Source organism: Neolamprologus brichardi, chromosome 6 (assembly GCF_056152115.1).
Source record: "Neolamprologus brichardi isolate AB-2024 chromosome 6, ASM5615211v1, whole genome shotgun sequence".
NCBI lineage: Eukaryota > Metazoa > Chordata > Actinopteri > Cichliformes > Cichlidae > Neolamprologus > Neolamprologus brichardi.
Window position 1 is genome coordinate 1,725,735 of NC_142109.1, and position 19,263 is coordinate 1,744,997.

General features: G+C 42.0%; 4 protein-coding genes and 1 pseudogene across 4 annotated transcripts in view; 2 read left to right on the forward strand and 3 right to left on the reverse strand.

Moving 5' to 3' along the window:
• Window positions 1–268: 268 nt before the first annotated feature.
• On the reverse strand, window positions 269–717 carry LOC148102385 (histone H3). The gene has a single exon (XM_087841433.1). It carries the CDS (start codon window positions 699–701, stop codon window positions 291–293), a length of 411 nt encoding a protein of 136 aa, XP_087697559.1. The 5' UTR covers window positions 702–717; the 3' UTR covers window positions 269–290.
• A 289-nt stretch (window positions 718–1,006) lies between these two features.
• LOC148102386 (histone H2A) lies at window positions 1,007–1,452 on the forward strand. Its single transcript, XM_087841436.1, has one exon. The coding sequence runs from the start codon at window positions 1,043–1,045 to the stop codon at window positions 1,427–1,429; it is 387 nt and encodes a 128-aa protein (XP_087697562.1). The 5' UTR covers window positions 1,007–1,042; the 3' UTR covers window positions 1,430–1,452.
• Window positions 1,453–4,991: 3,539 nt separating this feature from the next.
• On the reverse strand, window positions 4,992–5,669 carry LOC148102387 (histone H1 pseudogene; annotated as a pseudogene).
• Window positions 5,670–7,177: 1,508 nt separating this feature from the next.
• On the reverse strand, window positions 7,178–8,290 carry LOC148102388 (histone H2B 1/2). The gene has a single exon (XM_087842447.1). The coding sequence runs from the start codon at window positions 8,272–8,274 to the stop codon at window positions 7,900–7,902; it is 375 nt and encodes a 124-aa protein (XP_087698573.1). The 5' UTR covers window positions 8,275–8,290; the 3' UTR covers window positions 7,178–7,899.
• A 7,002-nt stretch (window positions 8,291–15,292) lies between these two features.
• Window positions 15,293–19,263, forward strand: part of LOC102775590 (protein dachsous) — a 29,671-nt gene continuing 25,700 nt past the window's right edge. Inside the window, exon 1 of the mRNA XM_087842448.1 lies at window positions 15,293–15,428. Coding sequence (XP_087698574.1) covers window positions 15,293–15,428 — 136 coding nt within the window. The remainder of the gene's footprint in view (window positions 15,429–19,263) is intronic.

Here is a 19,263-nt window from a genome sequence, read left to right on the forward strand (position 1 = left end):
CTTCTCTATGACATTCAGTGTAACAGGACAAATCTGTGCAGTCAGTGACTTACAACCTTCATGTACACAACAGAAGTGGGGATTTGGGCAGTATGAAGTCACGCCAATAAAACCTTTACATTGCTATGAAGAGATTTCTTTTTGATACGTGATTGATACACAGTGAGAGCAGAGTGAATCTAATGTCAGTGTTTGGATTATTGATGTTCTTGTAAGAAAGGAGCGCGCTCTCAGTGTGAGTGTGTTGGCTCTGAAAAGAGCCGTTGTTTGAAGGAGTGCGTGCAGACAGCTTAAGCCCTCTCTCCGCGGATGCGGCGAGCCAGCTGAATGTCTTTGGGCATGATGGTGACCCTCTTGGCGTGGATGGCGCACAGGTTGGTGTCCTCGAAGAGTCCGACCAGGTAAGCCTCGCTGGCCTCCTGCAGAGCCATGACAGCGGAGCTCTGGAAGCGCAAGTCGGTCTTGAAATCCTGAGCGATCTCGCGGACCAGGCGCTGGAAGGGCAGCTTGCGAATGAGCAGCTCGGTGGACTTCTGGTAACGGCGGATCTCGCGTAGAGCCACGGTGCCGGGCCTGTAACGGTGAGGCTTCTTGACGCCTCCGGTGGCCGGGGCGCTCTTACGAGCGGCCTTGGTGGCCAGCTGCTTCCTGGGGGCTTTGCCGCCAGTGGATTTGCGAGCGGTCTGCTTGGTTCTTGCCATTCTTTCTCTCTTTACTTTTCCTGTGTTCAGAACAGAAAATGTAACAAGCGGAGGAGACTCGCCGCTCTTAAAGTGTGTGACTGGCTGTGACGCGGTGCCGCTGCGGCTCGTGATTGGTGAGGGGCTTCACGTGGTGCTCAGCACCGCTCAGAGGAGCACCGCCCCGCCTAAGTGTGTGCTGCTCATTGGAGGAAGGTGCTTTGAAAACGCGCGCTGCCGCGAGCCTGTCTGCGATTGGTGTGTGACGAAGCTGCCCGCGCTCTGCGGGAATATAAGCCAGGCTCGGCGCCGATCGGGCCACATTTCCTTTGAGTGTTAACACTGCGAAGAGAAGTTACAAGATGAGTGGTCGTGGCAAAACCGGAGGCAAAGCCAGAGCTAAGGCTAAGACCCGCTCATCCCGTGCCGGGCTCCAGTTCCCCGTGGGTCGTGTCCACAGGCTGCTGCGCAAAGGCAACTATGCGGAGCGCGTGGGTGCCGGCGCCCCCGTCTACCTGGCAGCTGTGCTCGAGTATTTGACCGCTGAGATCCTCGAGCTGGCTGGCAACGCAGCCCGCGACAACAAGAAGACTCGTATCATCCCACGTCACCTGCAGCTGGCTGTGCGCAACGACGAGGAGCTCAACAAGCTCCTTGGCGGAGTCACCATCGCCCAGGGAGGTGTGCTGCCCAACATCCAGGCCGTGCTGCTGCCCAAGAAGACCGAGAAGCCTGCCAAGGCCAAGTAAACGCCAAAGCCTCTGCTTCACGCTCCAAACAAATCAACAAAGGCTCTTTTCAGAGCCACACACTTCTTTCTGAGCAAACATCCTCGTGGCTCTTCATCTGCTATATGGAGATGTAGTATTACCTTATTGTTGACAACTTCCCTGTGTGTGTGTGTGTGTGTGTGTGTGTGTGTGTGTGTGTGTGTGTGTGTGTGTGTGTAAAATAGTGATGGGATTTCCAGCTCTTTTAAGAGAACTGGATCTTTCGGTTCAGCTCACTAAAAAAAGCTGGCTCTTCAGGTCTTGTTGCTTTAATTTATTATTAACAATAATATAAAATTATGCACAAAAGGAATTACTAATCCCCCCCAGAGACAAAGCACATACAAACTCCAAAACACATTTCTAGCATGAACTGAACTTCAAAACAGAGCTACCTAGATCACTTAAATTACACAATTGAAAGCATGTGTGCATTGTTTGTGTATTTATACACAAGCATTCATATATAGTAAAATAGAAAAAAAAAATGTTCATTTACCTGTTACTACCAAACACCAAATCTGGTCGTTGGTAATTGCTTAGTGTAGCCACTAGGTAACAAAAGTTCAACACTGTCCCTAGTATCCTGGAGCACTTCTGTTGTCTTTTGTATGTGCTTCTGAGTTTTTACGTGATTTGAAGTTTGTACGTGTTTTGTCTGTAGGGGCCACCATAAATATATTTTTATTTATTCACTCCACATAAAATGTAATAAATAAATCATATAACACAAAAATCAACTATTCACATTTCAACTTTTAACTATTTAAATTTTCAGCTTTTTCCTTTTACAAATTTAAAGTGAAACAACACAAAACACTGCAAACCACAACACAATTAAATATAAATTATAATATGAAAACAAAAAGGGGCAGTAGAACAGGAACAGTACTGGAGGGAGAGAGAGAGAAAGAGAGCCAGGGACAACAACGTCACATTAGAAAGGTATAGTAATCATCCACAACTATTTTCAGTTGCAGATGATAAAGGATTCAGAAAATTTATTCATGCAGGCCCATATGAAAGAGAATGTGCATGTTCTTTTTGTTTTCATATTTTAATTTATATTTAATTGTTGTGGTTTGCAGTGTTTTGTGTTGTTTCATTTTAAATTTGTTTAAAACAGGGCGATCGTGGCATAAGAGTTGGCAGTTCGTCTTGTAATCAGACGGTTGCCGGTTTGAGCCCCGGCTCGGACAGTCTCGGCCGTTGTGTCCTTGGGCAAGACACTTCACCTACCGCCTACTGGTGATGGCCAGAGGGGCCGATGGCACAATATGGCAGCCTCGCCTCTGTCAGTCTGCCCCAGGGCAGCTTGTGGCTACAACTGTAGCTTGCCTTCACCACTGTATGAATGTGAGAGTGAATGAATAGTGGTATTGTAAAGCACTTTGAGGGGTCCCGAAAAGCGCTATACAAATGCAATCCATTATTATTATTATTATTATTATAAAAGGAAAAAGCTGATAATTTAAATAGTTAAAAGTTGAACTGTAACTAGTTGGTTTTTGTATTATATGATTTATTTATTGCATTTTATGTGGAGTGAATAAATAAAAGTATATTTATGGTGGTCCCTAGAGACAAAACACGTACAAACTCCAAAACACATAAAAACTCCAAAACACGTACAAAACACAACAGAAGTGCTCCAGGATGCTAGGCGCAGTGTTGAGCGCCTAGCATTCCAGAGGCTACACAAGCCAGCAAGTACCAACGACCAGATTTGGAGTGTGGTAGTAACAGGTAAATGAACATTTGTTTTTAATTATTTTAATATATATGAGTGCTTGTGTATAAATACACAAACAATACACTTATACTTTCAATTGTGTAATTTAAGTGATCTAGGTAGCTCTGTTTTGAAGTTCAGTTCATGCTAGAAATGTGTTTTGGAGTTTGTACGTGCTTTGTCTCTGGGGGCAACTAAAACCACTTTTTTTTACATTAGTAATTCCTTTTGTGCATAATTTTATATTGTTATTAATAATAAATTAAAGCAACAAAACAACCTGAAGAGCCGATTCGGAGCCGAGAGAGCCGGCTCTTTTTAGTGAGTCGAGCCGAAAGAGCCAGTTCTCTAAAAAGAGCCGGAAATCCCATCACTACTGCGCACTTTTCTTGGATCAAAACCACTTGCAGTCTCTCTCGCAGCGTGATCGATGCCCGTGCCTTTTTCACCTCCGTTAGCTTGCATCTTTCAGAAATCTGTCACTTTATTCTAACAAACTTGCTCAAGTCAAAAGATCACGTTCAACACAACTGACTACATCACGTTTTTACGCTCTTAATAATTCGGAGCTACTCATTACTGATATGCTAACTACGGCCGTAGAAATGCATCATGGTTGACATTAAAAGTAGATCCTAAGCTCGTGGAAACAGACACGATGTGGTTCATGACACATGAGGCAAGACCACAAACTTTGTCAAACGCAAAAGCCATAACCAGCCAGAGAAGGGGGAGGGGGACATGTGGTGGACGTACTCTGGTGCTGCAGGAACTATCCAGGTGCAGAGGGAGGAAAATGTGGAGCCTTTTGCGACGTGTTCAGCGCTGCTGCTGAATTTGGGAAATTTTGGAAAGTCACTTCCGTCTAGGCTTAGGTTTTTGTGTCTATATTTTGAAATAATGGGAATTCCCCCGCATCCTTAACGCCATGGAAGCCCATTTGTTGAAATGTACAGTAATCAAAATGGTCATGACATTAGTCATGAAATAAATACATGCGACAATAAATAGCTGCATGGGTTCAGCTTGGAGTAAAGTGTGTGCTTGAAATCACCTAATATCAGTTCAACTGGCCTAGATTTAGTCCGGTCGGGTTGTAGAGTGGAGCATTTAATTTGATGATATTGTCTCGGTATTCTTAAAATATACAGTGTGTTTCCACTAAAACAGCCGTTTAGAAATAAAAATAGAAGAGAAAAATATTCCATACGTAGATAATAACATGCATCTATTAATTTATTTCCTGTCATATTTGTTTATTAAAAAAATGTAGGTGATGAATTTTAAAGGTTTCTTGTATTATAATGCTTCATAGTAAGAGATAAGAAGTGGTGTGATGTATTGACTATGAAGGTATGACTGTAAACATAGTTGTAGATTTGTGAAGACACAGCACTCGTGTACATGTGACTGTTGCGATTACAAACACGTGACCCTATACTGTGCGTGTGCGCTGATCATCACCTGCGCACACGTACACACACACACCCCTCCTGAGCACTTTTGATTTTTAAGGGTTGTCTTACAGTATGTTTTGCACCAAGTATCGCAGTAATTTCCTAATGTCATAACCCCCCGTTTGGCAATAACACGCTTTGTGATTGTGAAATGTGAGCCATGATAGTAACACAAGCTGCAAGTGTTATGAGAAAAAAAAAAAAAAGAATCTTATGTTGCTTTAACAATAGTGCTATTATTGTGAATAATAATAATAATAATAATAATAATAATAATAATAATAATAATAAGTGTTGCGTGATCGTGAGGAAGGAGCTCTGGCGTGTTGCTGTGGTGGCTCTGAGAAGAGCCGTTGTTTAGTGCGAGGAGAGAGTGTTGGCAGCCAGCTCACTTCTTCTTTGCTGCTGTGGCCGCCTTCTTAACTTTGGGCTTGGCGACCTTCTTGGCGGGGGCTTTCTTGGCTGCGGGAGGCTTCTTGTTGACCTTCTTGGGGCTCTTGGCTGGCGCCTTCTTGGGGCTCTTGGTGGTCTTCTTGGCCGCCGCAGCGGGCTTCTTGGCCTTCTTGGGGGACTTCTTAGCGGCTGCGGGCTTCTTGGCTGCCTTCTTGGGGGACTTTTTAGCGGCTGCTGCCGGCTTCTTGGCTTTGGCAGCGGCGGGCTTCTTGGCTTTGGGAGCGGCTTTCTTTGCGGGCTTCTTGGCTTTGCTGTCGGTAGGCTTCTTGTTCATCTTGAAGGATCCGGAGGCCCCGGTGCCCTTGGTCTGCACCAGAGTGCCCTTGGCCACCAGGCTCTTGATGGCGGTCTTGACGCGGGCCTTGTTCTTGTCCACATCGTAACCTCCGGCAGCCAGAGCCTTCTTGAGAGCGGCTGTGGACACGCCGCTGCGCTCCTTGGAAGCGGCCACGGCTTTCACGATCAACTCGCCCACGCTGGGGCCCACCTTCTTCGGCTTGGCAGCCGCCGTCTTCTTCTTGGCCGCCTTGGCCGGGGCGGCGGCGGCAGCAGCAGGTGCGGGTGCTTCCTCTGACATTTTTCCCTTTCGCTTCTGATCGAGAGTCACGGTGCAGTGATGGCAACTCGGAAGCGTCACGCTGCACTTAAACGCACCATGAGAACCGTGGAGAGTGAATGTAGCGCGCGCCGCTCTCGCGTGCGCCACGCAATACTTCAGTTTGTGTTTCGTGTCTCGGGATCAAAGAGCTCAAAGTGAGTGTGTGAGCAGCACTGCAGGCCGACAGTGGAGCAGTCCACAGCGGACTCGTGTCTCCTCGGGCAGGCCTCGTGTCGGCCTCTGGTGCTCTCTGCTCTTGCTTTGTGGAGCCTCCAAAGCTCAGCGACTCAGTGCGGAGCTCAGCGCTGCTCGGCGGCTTTTTGCGCTCTTTTCTTTCCTAAAACGAAGGAGCCGCAGCAGAGCTCCGTGAAAAGCCCTTTTCCAGCTCAGACACATGTTCGTTCGCGCACTCCGAGTTAAAAGCAGCATCTGGTGAGCGCAGCTGTGGGACAAAGTGACGCCGCGAACTCCCAGCAAACACACCGATGCAGCTGGAGGCCCACGGAGCAGCGAGACTTGTGTGAGAGCTGCTCACTTCTAAGCAAAGCACAGCGGCCTCGAGTTTCACTCACGTTGTTGTATATCAGAAATCACCATTAGTTAGTCACCTTACGGCAGCTCGCTTCCACACTTTGGCCCTGATCTCTTAGTCTGCATCAGTCTGTTTCCTTCCAGCTACAGTTACCGAGCAGATAGATATATCTTATTCACAGCACTTGCTACAATAGTTGTACTATCTAAAGGCATGTAGAAAGGTGGATACGGAGCCAACAAATGATGAATTAGATTGAAGATAGCTTTGACAGAAATTCCTCTGAGCATCGCTTGGAAAGCTGGATGGTAGGACACAGCAGAGCCTGCCTGTGGGATAGGCAGTATAGGCAAATGGTAAAGATGCCTTCCATCCAGGGGTACCACAAGTGGGGGAAGAGAAAACACATTGGACTCCTTTTCTTATAATAATAAATACAAAAAATATTAATAACTTAATCTAAAAAATGATATTAATGGTAGTAATTCATACCTTTCCTAGTATCCATTTGGGCATCTAGGGTAGCTAATGTTTGCCCTCTAATAGTCCAAACAAACCACGCCTTTATCATAGTTGTTAGTCTAGTTGTGTGATTATAGTGTTAACGTGCACATCAAGTCAAGTGGCTTTATTGTCATTTCAACCATGTGCAGTGGTACAGTACACAGTGTTCTTCCAAGACCACTATGGTGCTACATAGGACAATCGACACAGGACCACATAAAGTGCAAATGTACAACATAAGAAAAACTGCAACCCCAGATCAGAACAATACAGACAAATTGATACTAAAGTTAAAGTTTACTGCTTCTTTGGATTCTGCTATGCAAAATTTTTGTGAAATGACAAACTTAACTTTGGACATCAGAAAAAAAAAAAAAAAAAAAAAAAAACCCACACACAACACTTCCATTTTACACTCAGTAAAGAAACTGTCAAAATGAGTTAACTGGCCAGAGCAACATCTGTGTTCAGGTATTTTGTGGAAAAAGTACTGTTTTCAATTAGTTTTTTGGAATTTGCTTTGTATTGAATGTATTTGGAAATCCGAATATATATAAAAAAAAAAATAACCCCTTATCCCAAAGGGGCAATGAAGATACAATGAAGCAGCATGACGTTGAAGACAAGGACAGGGCATAAACAGGCAATAAGAATGAGATAAATACACAGCATATACAGTTTTAAAATGAAAGTGACTGAATAGGTGAATAAATAAGTCAGTGACTAAAAGTGAATAAAGTGTGGGCAGCACAAAAAGAGCGTAGAGTAGTTTATGTTTACCGGTGTGGGAAATGGTCTTAAGGGTCTGAGTTAAAAGCAGAGTGGCTTTGGGACAGAGGTGGCTCTCCTCCTCTCAGTCCTGCAGGAAACGCAGCGGAGGCGCCGCCCGCAGGGGAGACATTGAAATGCACTGAAAGACTGTCAAATGTAAAGTGGCATTAATGTTGTATTTGTAGTTACTTTGTCATCGTTCCACAAAACACACACGAGACGACATTTCCTGAGTCGGAGTCAATGTAGCGGATCAGTAGCACCTAGTGACAAAGCAGCATTTCCGCGATTGCAGTAGTTGGCAACATAGTAACTGCACGTTTGAAGGGAGCTCGTATGCTCTTCAGGACAAAGTGTGTGGCTCTGAAAAGAGCCGTTGGGTTGACTGACAGTAGGATCAGTTTACTTGGAGCTGGTGTACTTGGTGACGGCCTTGGTGCCCTCAGACACGGCGTGCTTGGCCAGCTCACCGGGGAGCAGCAGGCGCACTGCGGTCTGGATCTCCCTGGACGTGATGGTGGAGCGTTTGTTGTAGTGGGCCAGGCGAGAGGCCTCGGCAGCGATGCGCTCGAAGATGTCGTTGACAAACGAGTTCATGATGCTCATGGCCTTGGACGAGATGCCGGTGTCGGGGTGGACCTGCTTCAGCACCTTGTACACGTAGATGGCGTAGCTCTCCTTCCTGGTCTTTCTCTTCTTCTTGCCGCCCTTGCCGGCGGTCTTGGTCACGGCTTTCTTAGAGCCCTTCTTGGGCGCGGACTTTGCGGGTTCAGGCATTTTGTTCCTTCGGTACTCTGCAGCAACGAATGAGCTGTGTGACAGAGAGCAGCTCGGTTTATACAGGCTGTATGCTAATATCACTGCGCAGGCCCTCGGCTCTCATTGGCTGAGCTGCACAGTGGACCGGACATTGTGTTGGAGGAAATCTATGAATTGTGCTACAACAGGCGCGCATCTGACAAAGAAGTGGTCTGTGTGATCGTTTCCTCGTTTGTTGGAACGGTCATTTGTATTAAATGAGCAGTAAATGTAGTGCTCTGTGTGGCAAATATGGAGGAGTTAGGGAGACACAGACTGGAAGCAAGAATATGCTTAAGGTTTTTGGTAACTTTTGTTAAAACAGGTGCGTATCCTACAGTATTTTTAAAGAATACAGCGTAAAGATTCCAGAGAAGACTGATCGGTTTAGATGAGTTTCCTCCTCCTGAGGTCAGCGACAAAGTCATTAAAGACTTTCACTATTAATCTTTTTCAGAATCCTCTATGGCTCCTCATTCAACTCTGCTATCAAATCGAAAGATGAGTAAACATTTTGAGATACTGAGATTTTTTTGAAGCTGATACAACTCACAGTGTCTTTGAGAAATTTTTAATGAAATCCATTTTTACAGGGCACTAAGTTCAGATACTTTGTTTCTTTTACTCTTATACATTAAGAATGTTTTTGTTACTTCACTTTGTGTGAGTCGCTAACAAGAAATGCTTTCATACAGGAGTCGTTATTAATTCTGTTCAACAGAGGACTGATGGCAAGATAGGCTGGAGCCTATCCCAGCATCATAGGGCAAGAAGCATGGTGCACCCTGAACAGGTCGTTAGTCTGTCACAGGTGAAGAAAAATCAAACTAGAAAGGGAAAAAACATACTTCCATCTTAAGGAGGATAATGCTACACTAAAATGAATCTCCTGTTTTGGCTTCCCTTCATTGGCTTCCTGTTAAATCCAGAATTGAATTCAAAATCCTGCTCCTCACATACAAGGTCTTAAATAATCAGGCCCCATCTTATCTTAATGACCTTGTAGTACCATATCACCCTATTAGAGCACTTCGCTCTCGCTCTGCAGGCCTACTTGTTGTTCCTAGAGTATTTAAAAGTAGAATGGGAGGCAGAGCCTTCAGTTTTCAGGCCCCTCTTCTGTGGAACCAGCTTCCAGTTTGGATTCAGGAGACAGACACTATCTCTACTTTTAAGATTAGGCTTCAAACTTTCCTTTTTGCTAAAGCATATAGTTAGGGCTGGACCAGGTGACCCTGAATCCTCCCTTAGTTATGCTGCAATAGACGTAGGCTGCCGGGGGATTCCCATGATGCATTGAGTATTTCTTCTTCAGTCACCTTTCTCACTCACTATGTATTAACAGACCTCTCTGCATTGAATCATATCTGTTATTAATCTCTGTCTCTCTTCCACAGCATGTCTTTTATCCTGTCTTCCTTCTCTCACCCCAACCGGTCGCAGCAGATGGCCCCGCCCCTCCCTGAGCCTGGTTCTGCCGGAGGTTTCTTCCTGTTAAAAGGGAGTTTTTCCTTCCCACTGTCGCCAAAGTGCTGCTCATAGGGGGTCATATGATTGTTGGGTTTTTCTCTGTATCTATGAAGCGCCTTGAGGCGACTTTTGTTGTGATTTGGCGCTATATAAATAAAATTGAATTGAATTGAATTGAATTAATCAAGAGTCAGCTATGCACTGGGCTAAATTCCACTAAAAAGTGCTTCTGACAGTAAAGCCATTATAACCTGGGACACATTAGACCTGAAGAGGAGCTGCAACTCCTAACTGTGTAGACTCCCACTACATTAAACAACAGTTAAATACCAACTGAGCATTAAACAAACTCATAGCAGTGCTCAAGTTATCATTCAAATATTATAAATCTATCATTAGGAACATTAATTTAAATGCTCTACTTTTTAAAATTAAACACATCCCTCAACAGGATACTAAATTCTCCATCCTTCATACCACACTTGGCACATTCTCTCTAAGGAATTTTACCATAAAAGAAGTCCAAAAAGACCTGACAGTTTCCTGTATTTTTACAACATGGAGGCTAGGTCCAGTCTTCACAGTGTGTCTTCTCAACCTGTCTTCTTCCCTTTGCCCCAAACAGTCGCAGCAGATGGCTGAGTCTGTTTCTGCCACGGGGTTTCTTCCTGTTAAAAGGGAGTTTTTCCTTCCCACTGTCAACAAAGTGTTTGCTCATAGGTGGTCATATGATTGTTGGAGTTTCCTGTTTCCTTGGTATTATTGTAGGGTCTTGACCCCAATATAAAAAGCCTTGAGGCCACTGTTGACATGGCACTTTATAATTAGAACTGAACTGAACTTAACTGAATTGTGTAGTTTAAGCACAAAGCCTCCCAAGTCTATGAGTGGAGAATAGTGCTTAACACTTTCTGATATATTTTTGTGTTTTTAAGTGAAACACTGTGAGAAAGCAAATTGTGCTTTTAGGACAGCACATTTGTCCAGCATAAAAAATGCTAACAAGTAGTTATCATTCTATGATTGAGTTGATCTGGTAAGCTAAAAAAAACACAGTAATAAAGCATATAAGTTAAGGTATACTTAAATTGAGCGTGTTTAACCTGCATTTCTCACTTTAATAAGTTTGTTAAAGTAGTGCTGAAAGTTGAAAGCTATTACTAATATAAATTAATGAATTTTTACAGAAATTATGTCAAAAGCAAAAGGTAACTACAGAACTGCTGAGGGAGCACGCTGGCAATCCCTCTTGGTGCACTGTCAGATGATCTGCAAAGGTCACAGCCTCGCCAGCTGGTGGCAGCACAACCACTCTGCTGGCCCCTCTACCACCAGCTCCAGAATTCATGTCTCCCTTCACCCATCTGTGGCCCAATCCACCAAACAAGTAACAAGGTGCTAGGTGAATGGAAAGAAGAATTTAAAAAGAAAACAAGATACTACAGTGTAAAAATTGCCTATCTAACTAAGTCTTATATACAGACAAAAAGTATTTTTGATCTTGTTTTGAGACTGATGTACTGTAGAAACCAAGAGCAGAATGAATAACATTATTAATCTTGTTTTGAGAATATATGTAAATTTTGGATTTAGAAACTAAGCAAGAAATATGCCTGTGAAGGTTCTATGTCATGCAGGTCATCGTAGTCTAAGCTTCTTCAGTTCTTGGTTCAAATGGTGGAGAGTCCCAGATTTAAGCCCTGTGAGACTGTACCCCCAAGAGGGACAAAAGGACCCCCTAATGATCCTCTACCTCAGACCTTCCCAAAGTGTGGGGCCCGCCCCCTAGGGGGGGCGCAGAGCCATTGCAGGGGGGGCGCGGCATGAAAAGGGAAAAAAAAAACCAACGCTTGGACACTGCTAGCACCGGGTGCCTACAGAAACGCAAAGCAGGAGATGAAGCATAGCTGAATGTGTTTCCAAACCAACTTCATTCTAAGCCACCGTTTTCGGTGATTCGAAACGCCGTTTACGTGTGGACGAAACAGCTGCGTTTTCAAAAATACCCGTGTAGGTGTGGATGTAGCGTAAAAGAGTTAGTAGATTATTTTCTTACTACCTGCAGATTACTTGTATTTGCTTAATTGTTTACTAAATGTTTGAGGTGTGAAATAAACCACAATGGAGCAAAATATGGGCGTGTGTGGTTGGAGGACGTGTTGGTGCATGCGTGTGTGTGCGCATGCGCGGGGGGGTGGGGGGGGGTGGGGGGGCGCGAACATTTTTCTGTAAAACAAAGGGGGGCCCAGCGAAAAAAGTTTGGGAACCACTGCTTTACCTAATCACATGAGCCAAGGTGTGAAAACGTGTAGGTTACAATCAGCCAAGGTTTCGGGTGAGCTCATTGTGAAACCTAGTTCCACCCTATCATGTGATTTCCTGAGATCAAATGGCCCAAGGTCAAAGGTCAGGGTCACACTAACTAGGGAAAAGCTTTAGATTGCATTGGATCATCTCCAAATTCTCCACATAAAGCAATATATTAGTAATTCAGTGGCATACAGCAGGTAAAATAATTAACTAAACACTTCACCAGTTTTCTAAGTAAATATATTTCTAAAGGTGCTATTGACATGAAATTATCACCTGATGTCGAAAATAACCCATCCAAATCATACATGCAAAGAAATCAAAGCATAACTAAGCAACATATCAAAAAAAGAAATTTTGAGTTGTCTCATATTTTAATGGTTTATGATTAAGTTTAGTAGGTCAGGGGGCCTATGGGCAGCCCCCTGAATGGTGTTTTTGGACTTTGTTCACCTGGAGTCATGGTCGGCCACCTGAACTGCTTCACCCTGAAGCCATCGACCTCTTATGCCCCTTGTTTTGGATTTGGTGCCCCAGTTTGTTTTGTTTTGGTTATGTTTCCTCTTTTATTTTGAAGAGGTCTGGTGTTCCATGTTCAGTGTGTTTAGTTCCCCTGTATTTAGTCTGTGTGTTTTCATTCATTCCTTGTCTGTTCGTCTGCTTGCCTGCATTACTTCTATGTCACTATGTTCATTCCATGTTTCAGGTTTCTCCATGTTTCCATACACAGACTTCACGTTTCAGGTTTTCCACATCAAGGTTTCCATGTTCATGTTCAGGTTTTTATGTGTAGTTTCAGTTCATCCCAGTTTAGGTTTAGTTTCATCATTGCCCTTTTGTTTGTATTGTTTTCGCCAGCCTTAATAAACGGCTTGTTTTTTGTTATGCTCAAGTTTTGTCTCTTCATGTGTCTGCACATGGGTCCACCTCATCACGCCATACAGTCTGCCTACCAGATTGTGACAGAAATACATTAATGCAAATTACCAGCATGCTGTTAATTTGCATGAACAACAAAAAATTGCAGCCAATACAAAGCAAAGATGAAAACCAGCCCAGACTTAAAAGCAATTGCCACAATTCCACATGTTTCTACTTTAGAAACATGAACAGGTAGAAATGGAGGCTGCAGTCTGACTGCTCAGACTTCATGTGGCCTTCAGATTAGCTCAAGAACAGGGAGCTTCATGAAGCTGTGATGCAAGCTCCATGAAGCGCCATTAGCTTGAAGCTGTGTCATTTCAGAGCAGCTGCTGCCAAGACTTACACCACAAAGTGGAATGGAAAGCATCATATATAGTGGTGAGGGGCAAGCCAGCGGTGGACTCTAGAGCAAAGAAGTGTTCTCTTGAGTGAATTATCACACTTCTTTATCTGGCAGTCCAATGGATGAGTCTTGGTTTGCTAGTTGCCAGGAGCACAGTACTTGCATGACTACACTGTGCCAAGATTAGTTTGGTGGAGGGGGTGTGGAGTTGTTTTTCCAGAAGTTGGATTCAGTGCCCTAGTTCCAGTAAAAGGAGCTGTTACAACCCAGTAAAGTTCCATTTATTTTACAATTAAGGCAAACCAACCAATTAGGACAGAAATTAAACACAGGGAAGCTCTAAGCGTCAGGGTCTCCAAGGCCAAAATAACAAACAAAACGACCCTTTCTAGCTAAAAAAAAAACACACACAAAAAAAAAGACCACTCTATCTGTACGAAAACAAAGTACAATTGCTAAGCTACCTGTCTATCCCCAAGAACAGGAGAAAAAAAGCTCAAACAAAGCAGTGAAGTCCTACCCCTTTCAGTGTGGATTACTCCAGTTTCTGTAACAAAGTCACACCAAACCCAGGGAAACGGGAGAATAAAGGGTGTGGCATTTTGAGCTGGCAGTCTTTATGCAGTGGTTGACAAGCAACACATCTCAGCTGTATGAGGCAGACCTGAAACACAGGAGAAGGATAAAGAGCTCTCTCACACAGGGAGAGCCCCTAGAGGTCAGCGACCACAGCAGGAGCTCCTAATGCTTCAAGATGCCGAGACATTTTCAACAGTTTTGTCCAATTTCATGCTTTAGAGTAATTTCATGTTTCTAATTTTCAATTTTCATAGATAATGAATTATAGTGGAACCAGAATTGGTTCTATCATGGGATCTTGTAGAACTCCTTAGTTATCATTATGTATGAAAGACTCCCCATTTACATGAACAAATTGGAGTCTCTGGGAAACCCACAGACCAGATAAGGTTTAGTTTTTAGTTTTTAAAGCTGAAGATGACAGCTCGGGGACTATCAGACTACATCTGGCTTAAATTTTTGTTAAGAAAGATATTGGTTTTGTTTGTTTTTGTTTGTTCTTGTATTACAACAGTTGTTGTATTACAATAGAATAATTTAGAAAGGCAAAAACACACCAGTACTTGAAACAGGCACACTGTTACAGAAGTATTTACTTGGAAAACAGAAATATTACAGGTAAAATTATAAAATAAATGTTCTGGAATATCAATATCATAAGACATATCATATCATCAAAACACACGCTGAGAGACTAAAACTTGAAAACAGACTACAAGAAACAGAGGTAGGTAAAATCAATTGAAAATCCAAGGTGTCATGTAGACCCAGGACCATGACACAAGGACTTAAATATTACCTACAATGAAAGTAAAAAGTGAACCTGAAATACAAAACTCAAAGAACCATAAACTTTACAGAAATTAAAACACTGGGTCAACAATCCAGGACGGTGACAAAAGCAGAAACTCATAATTAGTCAATGTATGTAAAATAAAATACACCTGCCCAGTGAATACACTTGTCTAATATTTGTGTTTTAAGCAATTCCGTTTCAACCATGTTAAGTTTGAAAAAGAAATGTTTAAATGTACCTTTTAATATGTCTTACTTTTATTGCATTATTTAGTGTCATTATATGTTAATGTCATGTTAAACTGATTTTGATCACAACACAGTTCCCCGGAGTATTCACCAAACATTTCTCTCACCTTGTCATATAAGTTGAATCTAGTTTGGCTGTATAACAACAAAGGAAGTAAGATGTTATTCCTTTAAATTGTTGATAAGGAGAAATGAAACTCGTACTTCGGCCTGATCTTTGGCCTGATCCACCATCAATAAAACCTATAACCTTTACAACCTGCCATAAAATAATATTACTGGGAACAAAAGAGGGCGAGGTAAACTGCAGGTTCCTCTTAACACCTGATGTTCATGTGTTCAATTCAGTGTCGGTTTTCAGGTTTGGGGAAAAACAACTGTGCCGACATGGACACGTTGAATAAGATTTGTCTGCTCCTCATTCTATCCATTTTTGTTTGTGTCATCACTGGAAGTCCAATAGGTGAGTGCTGCCTGAATAGATGGAAAAAATGTTACTTTGCACCATAAACAGCTGGAAAAATAATGATGATTGTTTTCAGTCTATGCTGAATACCTTATTTTTACTATATACATATATTACATTATACTGATAATGGAATCATTAATCGTTTTTTCCAGTAGTTACAAAAATCAAACAGAAATACATGGTATTTGTGTAGTTATAGATGATAAATTCTGACAATGGGATACCTGGATTAATATTAAACATTTTGAGCTATCATTAAGTCCTGCAGGGTATCAGGCTATGCAGTGAGTAATCCACAGGTGACACCTTTTTCTACCCCATACTAAACGTACCATAAAGCTTTTTATTTCTGCTTAGACTATAGCAATGTCAAATTGTGCTGATAATGCTTGATTTCAAACTCCTTTCACATTTCAGTATTTGTGTTTCAAAGTCCAGTTTAGATTGTGTTGTAGTGTGTGAGAGAAAAGCTACATTGATCATTTTAATGGCGATAAAAAAAAATCTAGACTATTTTTAACTCTCACTGGTGCCTCAGTTCTTGTTTGTTTGTGGGAACTGAAGTAGCATTTGGATCCAATATAACTAACAACATTAAGCTTAATTTAGCAGTAAGGATCCATTCTAATTAAGTGCTTTTATTGTGCATATGTATATTTTGTTATTAATAGTATTTGTTTTTTTGTTGGATTGTTTGTTTGTTTTATGTTTGTTGTCTAAAACCATGAACGTGATATTAGGACCGGAGTAGGCTACTAACAGATTTTGCAGTTTTGTGTTGGAGTAAATTATTCACAGATTTTTCCCTGTCAGTGTGTCTTGTTTGTGTCGTGGAAGTTTGTTTAATAAAACACAAGCACTTGATGAGTGTCTTTGAAATGGGTTTAATTACAAGCTGCAGCTTCCCCCAGGAGGCCCCCTTCCTCTTCAAGGGTGAGACAGGGGTCTCGAACTCCAGGCCTAGAGGGCCTGCAGGTTTTAGACCTCACCCTGGATCAACACACCTGAATGAAATTATTAGTTCATTACCAGGCCTCTGGAGAACTTCAAGACATGTTGAGGGGGTAATTTAGCCATTTGAATCAGCTGTGTTGGATCAACACACATCTAAAACCTTGAGTCCTGGAGTTAATGTCTAATGGTGCCTGGGTGTGCTAGTCTACCTCTAACTATTACAATACTACAATACTTAACTGTGTGGAATAAAGTATAAAATAGATATATGATCCTATCCTTCATTTAAAACTAATACCTATATATTATTGTCAGAACATGTGATCAATCCCCTAAGGTAAAATAAATATTTTTTTTCCAGGTAAGTGAACTTTGAACAAGGAGGATCTCATATAATATCAGTCCTTATTCCATCCAATCTGTTCCACTTATCCTTCGGATATGTGGCGGGGGGGGGGGGGGGGGGTGGGTTGGCGCCTATCTCAGCTGTCTTAGGGCAGCGGTCCCCAACCACCAGGCCTTGGACCGGTACCGGTCCGTGAGTCGTTTGATACCAGGCCGCGAGAGTTGAGGCTCAGGTGTGAAATGTATAGTTTTCAGGGTTTTTATCGGTTTTCAGCGTTATTTTGTTATCATTTTATCGTTAACTTGGTTTTCCAGGGTCTTTTCACGTGTGTTATGAATAAATCTTCTTTTTTTTTCGGTACCGGTACTAGTTTTATTTTGTTGTATTTATCCGCGACACCTTAAAGGCCGGTCCGTGAAAATATTGTCGGGCATAAACCGGTCCGTGGCGCAAAAAAGGTTGGAGACCGCTGTCTTAGGGTGAGATGCAGTGTACAAACACCCTGGACAGGTCACCAGGGCTAACACATAAACACAAACAAACAATTGTCACTTACATTCATCTATCTACTGGCCTATCCCCACTGAAATCAATCAAATCTGACAACATTTTCCACCTGCTCCATTCCAAATCAAATACTTTTTGGTTAAATAACTTTATCATAGCTAATAAAATCACGCAAAATATTATGTTCATACAATAAAATTACAGTTACATGCCCTCAAATTATATTAAATTATATAGTTATTTTATAATATTTGTTAAATATTAAATGTGAGATTTTATTTACTGAAGGAACTAAAAACCTTTTGATGATTAAACCCCATACAGCACGTACAAAAGGTGGGGTTTGTACGTTAAACCTTGGCCCTTTGCTGATATCAGGAGCAATGTGCCCTGTTCTAATAGTCATGATGTCATGGAAATGGAAATTTCCATGACATCATGAGTGTATGAATTTTAATTGGTAAGATAAAGTCACTATACATGGGAATATAATGGGAATATAATGTGAAGAGTCAATTGACAAACTAAATCATTATGGAGTTCTACAGTTGGTGTTTTGACAAACATATCTCCCACAAGCTAACTTGTGGCACATATCCTAAACAGCCATAGCAAAAGTTTTTGTGATTGAAATGGAGGAATGATTAAACACCTTGTCATACAGCTAGTGATGTGTCGGTCGTGAACGAAACGGCTCTTAGAGCGGGATCTTTGAGGTGAACAACACGAGCTGGCTCCTTATTGGGGTTTTTTTTCTTTCTCTCTCCCTCGCACTTTTTTTTCGCTTCACTCAGCATGCGAGCCTTGTGCTTTGCGCTGGGAGGAGGGGGGAGGGGCGGTAGTTACACTGGCAGTAGCACAGGAACAGAGTGGGAGGGAGGGAAAGAGAGCCAGGGACAACAACATCACATTAGAAAGGTAGAGTAATCATCCACAACTATTTTCAGTTGCAGATGATAAAGGATACAGAAAGTTTATTCATGCAGGCCCATATGACAGAGAATATGCATCTTCTGTTTTTTTTATATTATAATTTATATTTAATTGTGTTGTGGTTTGCAGTGTTTTGTGTTGTTTCACTTTAAATTTGTTTAAAAGGAAAAAGCTGAAAATTTAAATAGTTAAAAGTTGAAATGTGAATAGTTGGTTTTTGTATTATATGATTTATTTATTACATTTTATGTGGAGTGAATAAATAAAAGTATATTTACGGTGGCCCCTACAGACAAAACACGTACAAAACAGGATGCTAGGCCCAGTGTTGAGCTTTTGTTACCTAGTGGCTACACAAGCCAGGAAGTACAGACGACCAGATTTGGTGTGTGGTAGTAACAGGTAAATGAACTTTTTTTTTTTTAATTATTTGAATATATATGAGTGCTTGTGTATAAATACACAAACAATGCACATATGCTTTCAATTGTGTAATTTAAGTGATCTAGGTAGCTCTGTTTTGGAAGTTCAGTTCATGCTAGAAATGTGTTTTGGAGTTTGTACGTGCTTTGTCTCTAGGGGCCACCATATATATTTATATATAAACATATATAAATTAAAACACGTTTTTGGGTTTTTTTTTTTACATTAGTAATTCCCTTTTGTGCATAATTTTATATTGTTGTTAATAATAATTTAATTAAAGCAACAAAACAACCTGAAGAGCCGGTTGGGAGCCGAAAGAGCCGGTTCTCTAAAAAGAGCCGGAAATCCCATCACTACAACCAAAAGTGTTCATATCAAAAGGAAGACCGAGTAAGTGCAGTAAATCCAAGGAGCCAAACCAAACTGAAAATCAGGAGGGTGTCAGGCAAAGAAAATACACCCATTGTCCATATCTGAAATATTACTGCAGCAGCACTGGTGGTGCCTTTTAAAACAATGCATGGTACCTTGTAAGAGATTAGAAGAAGTTAACACTATCAGAGAGAAGAAAGTGTTAAATAACAATATTGGCAAATCATTTTAGCACAGAAGGAACCACAAATAGAAGAAAAGCCTGGTATCAGAATGTAAACAAAACAAAAC

Coding starts and splice junctions, on each gene's coding strand:
- LOC148102385 (XM_087841433.1), bottom strand. CDS start 701: ATGGCAAGAACCAAGCAGACCGCTCGCAAATCCACTGGCGGCAAAGCC.
- LOC148102386 (XM_087841436.1), top strand. CDS start 1,043: ATGAGTGGTCGTGGCAAAACCGGAGGCAAAGCCAGAGCTAAGGCTAAG.
- LOC148102388 (XM_087842447.1), bottom strand. CDS start 8,274: ATGCCTGAACCCGCAAAGTCCGCGCCCAAGAAGGGCTCTAAGAAAGCC.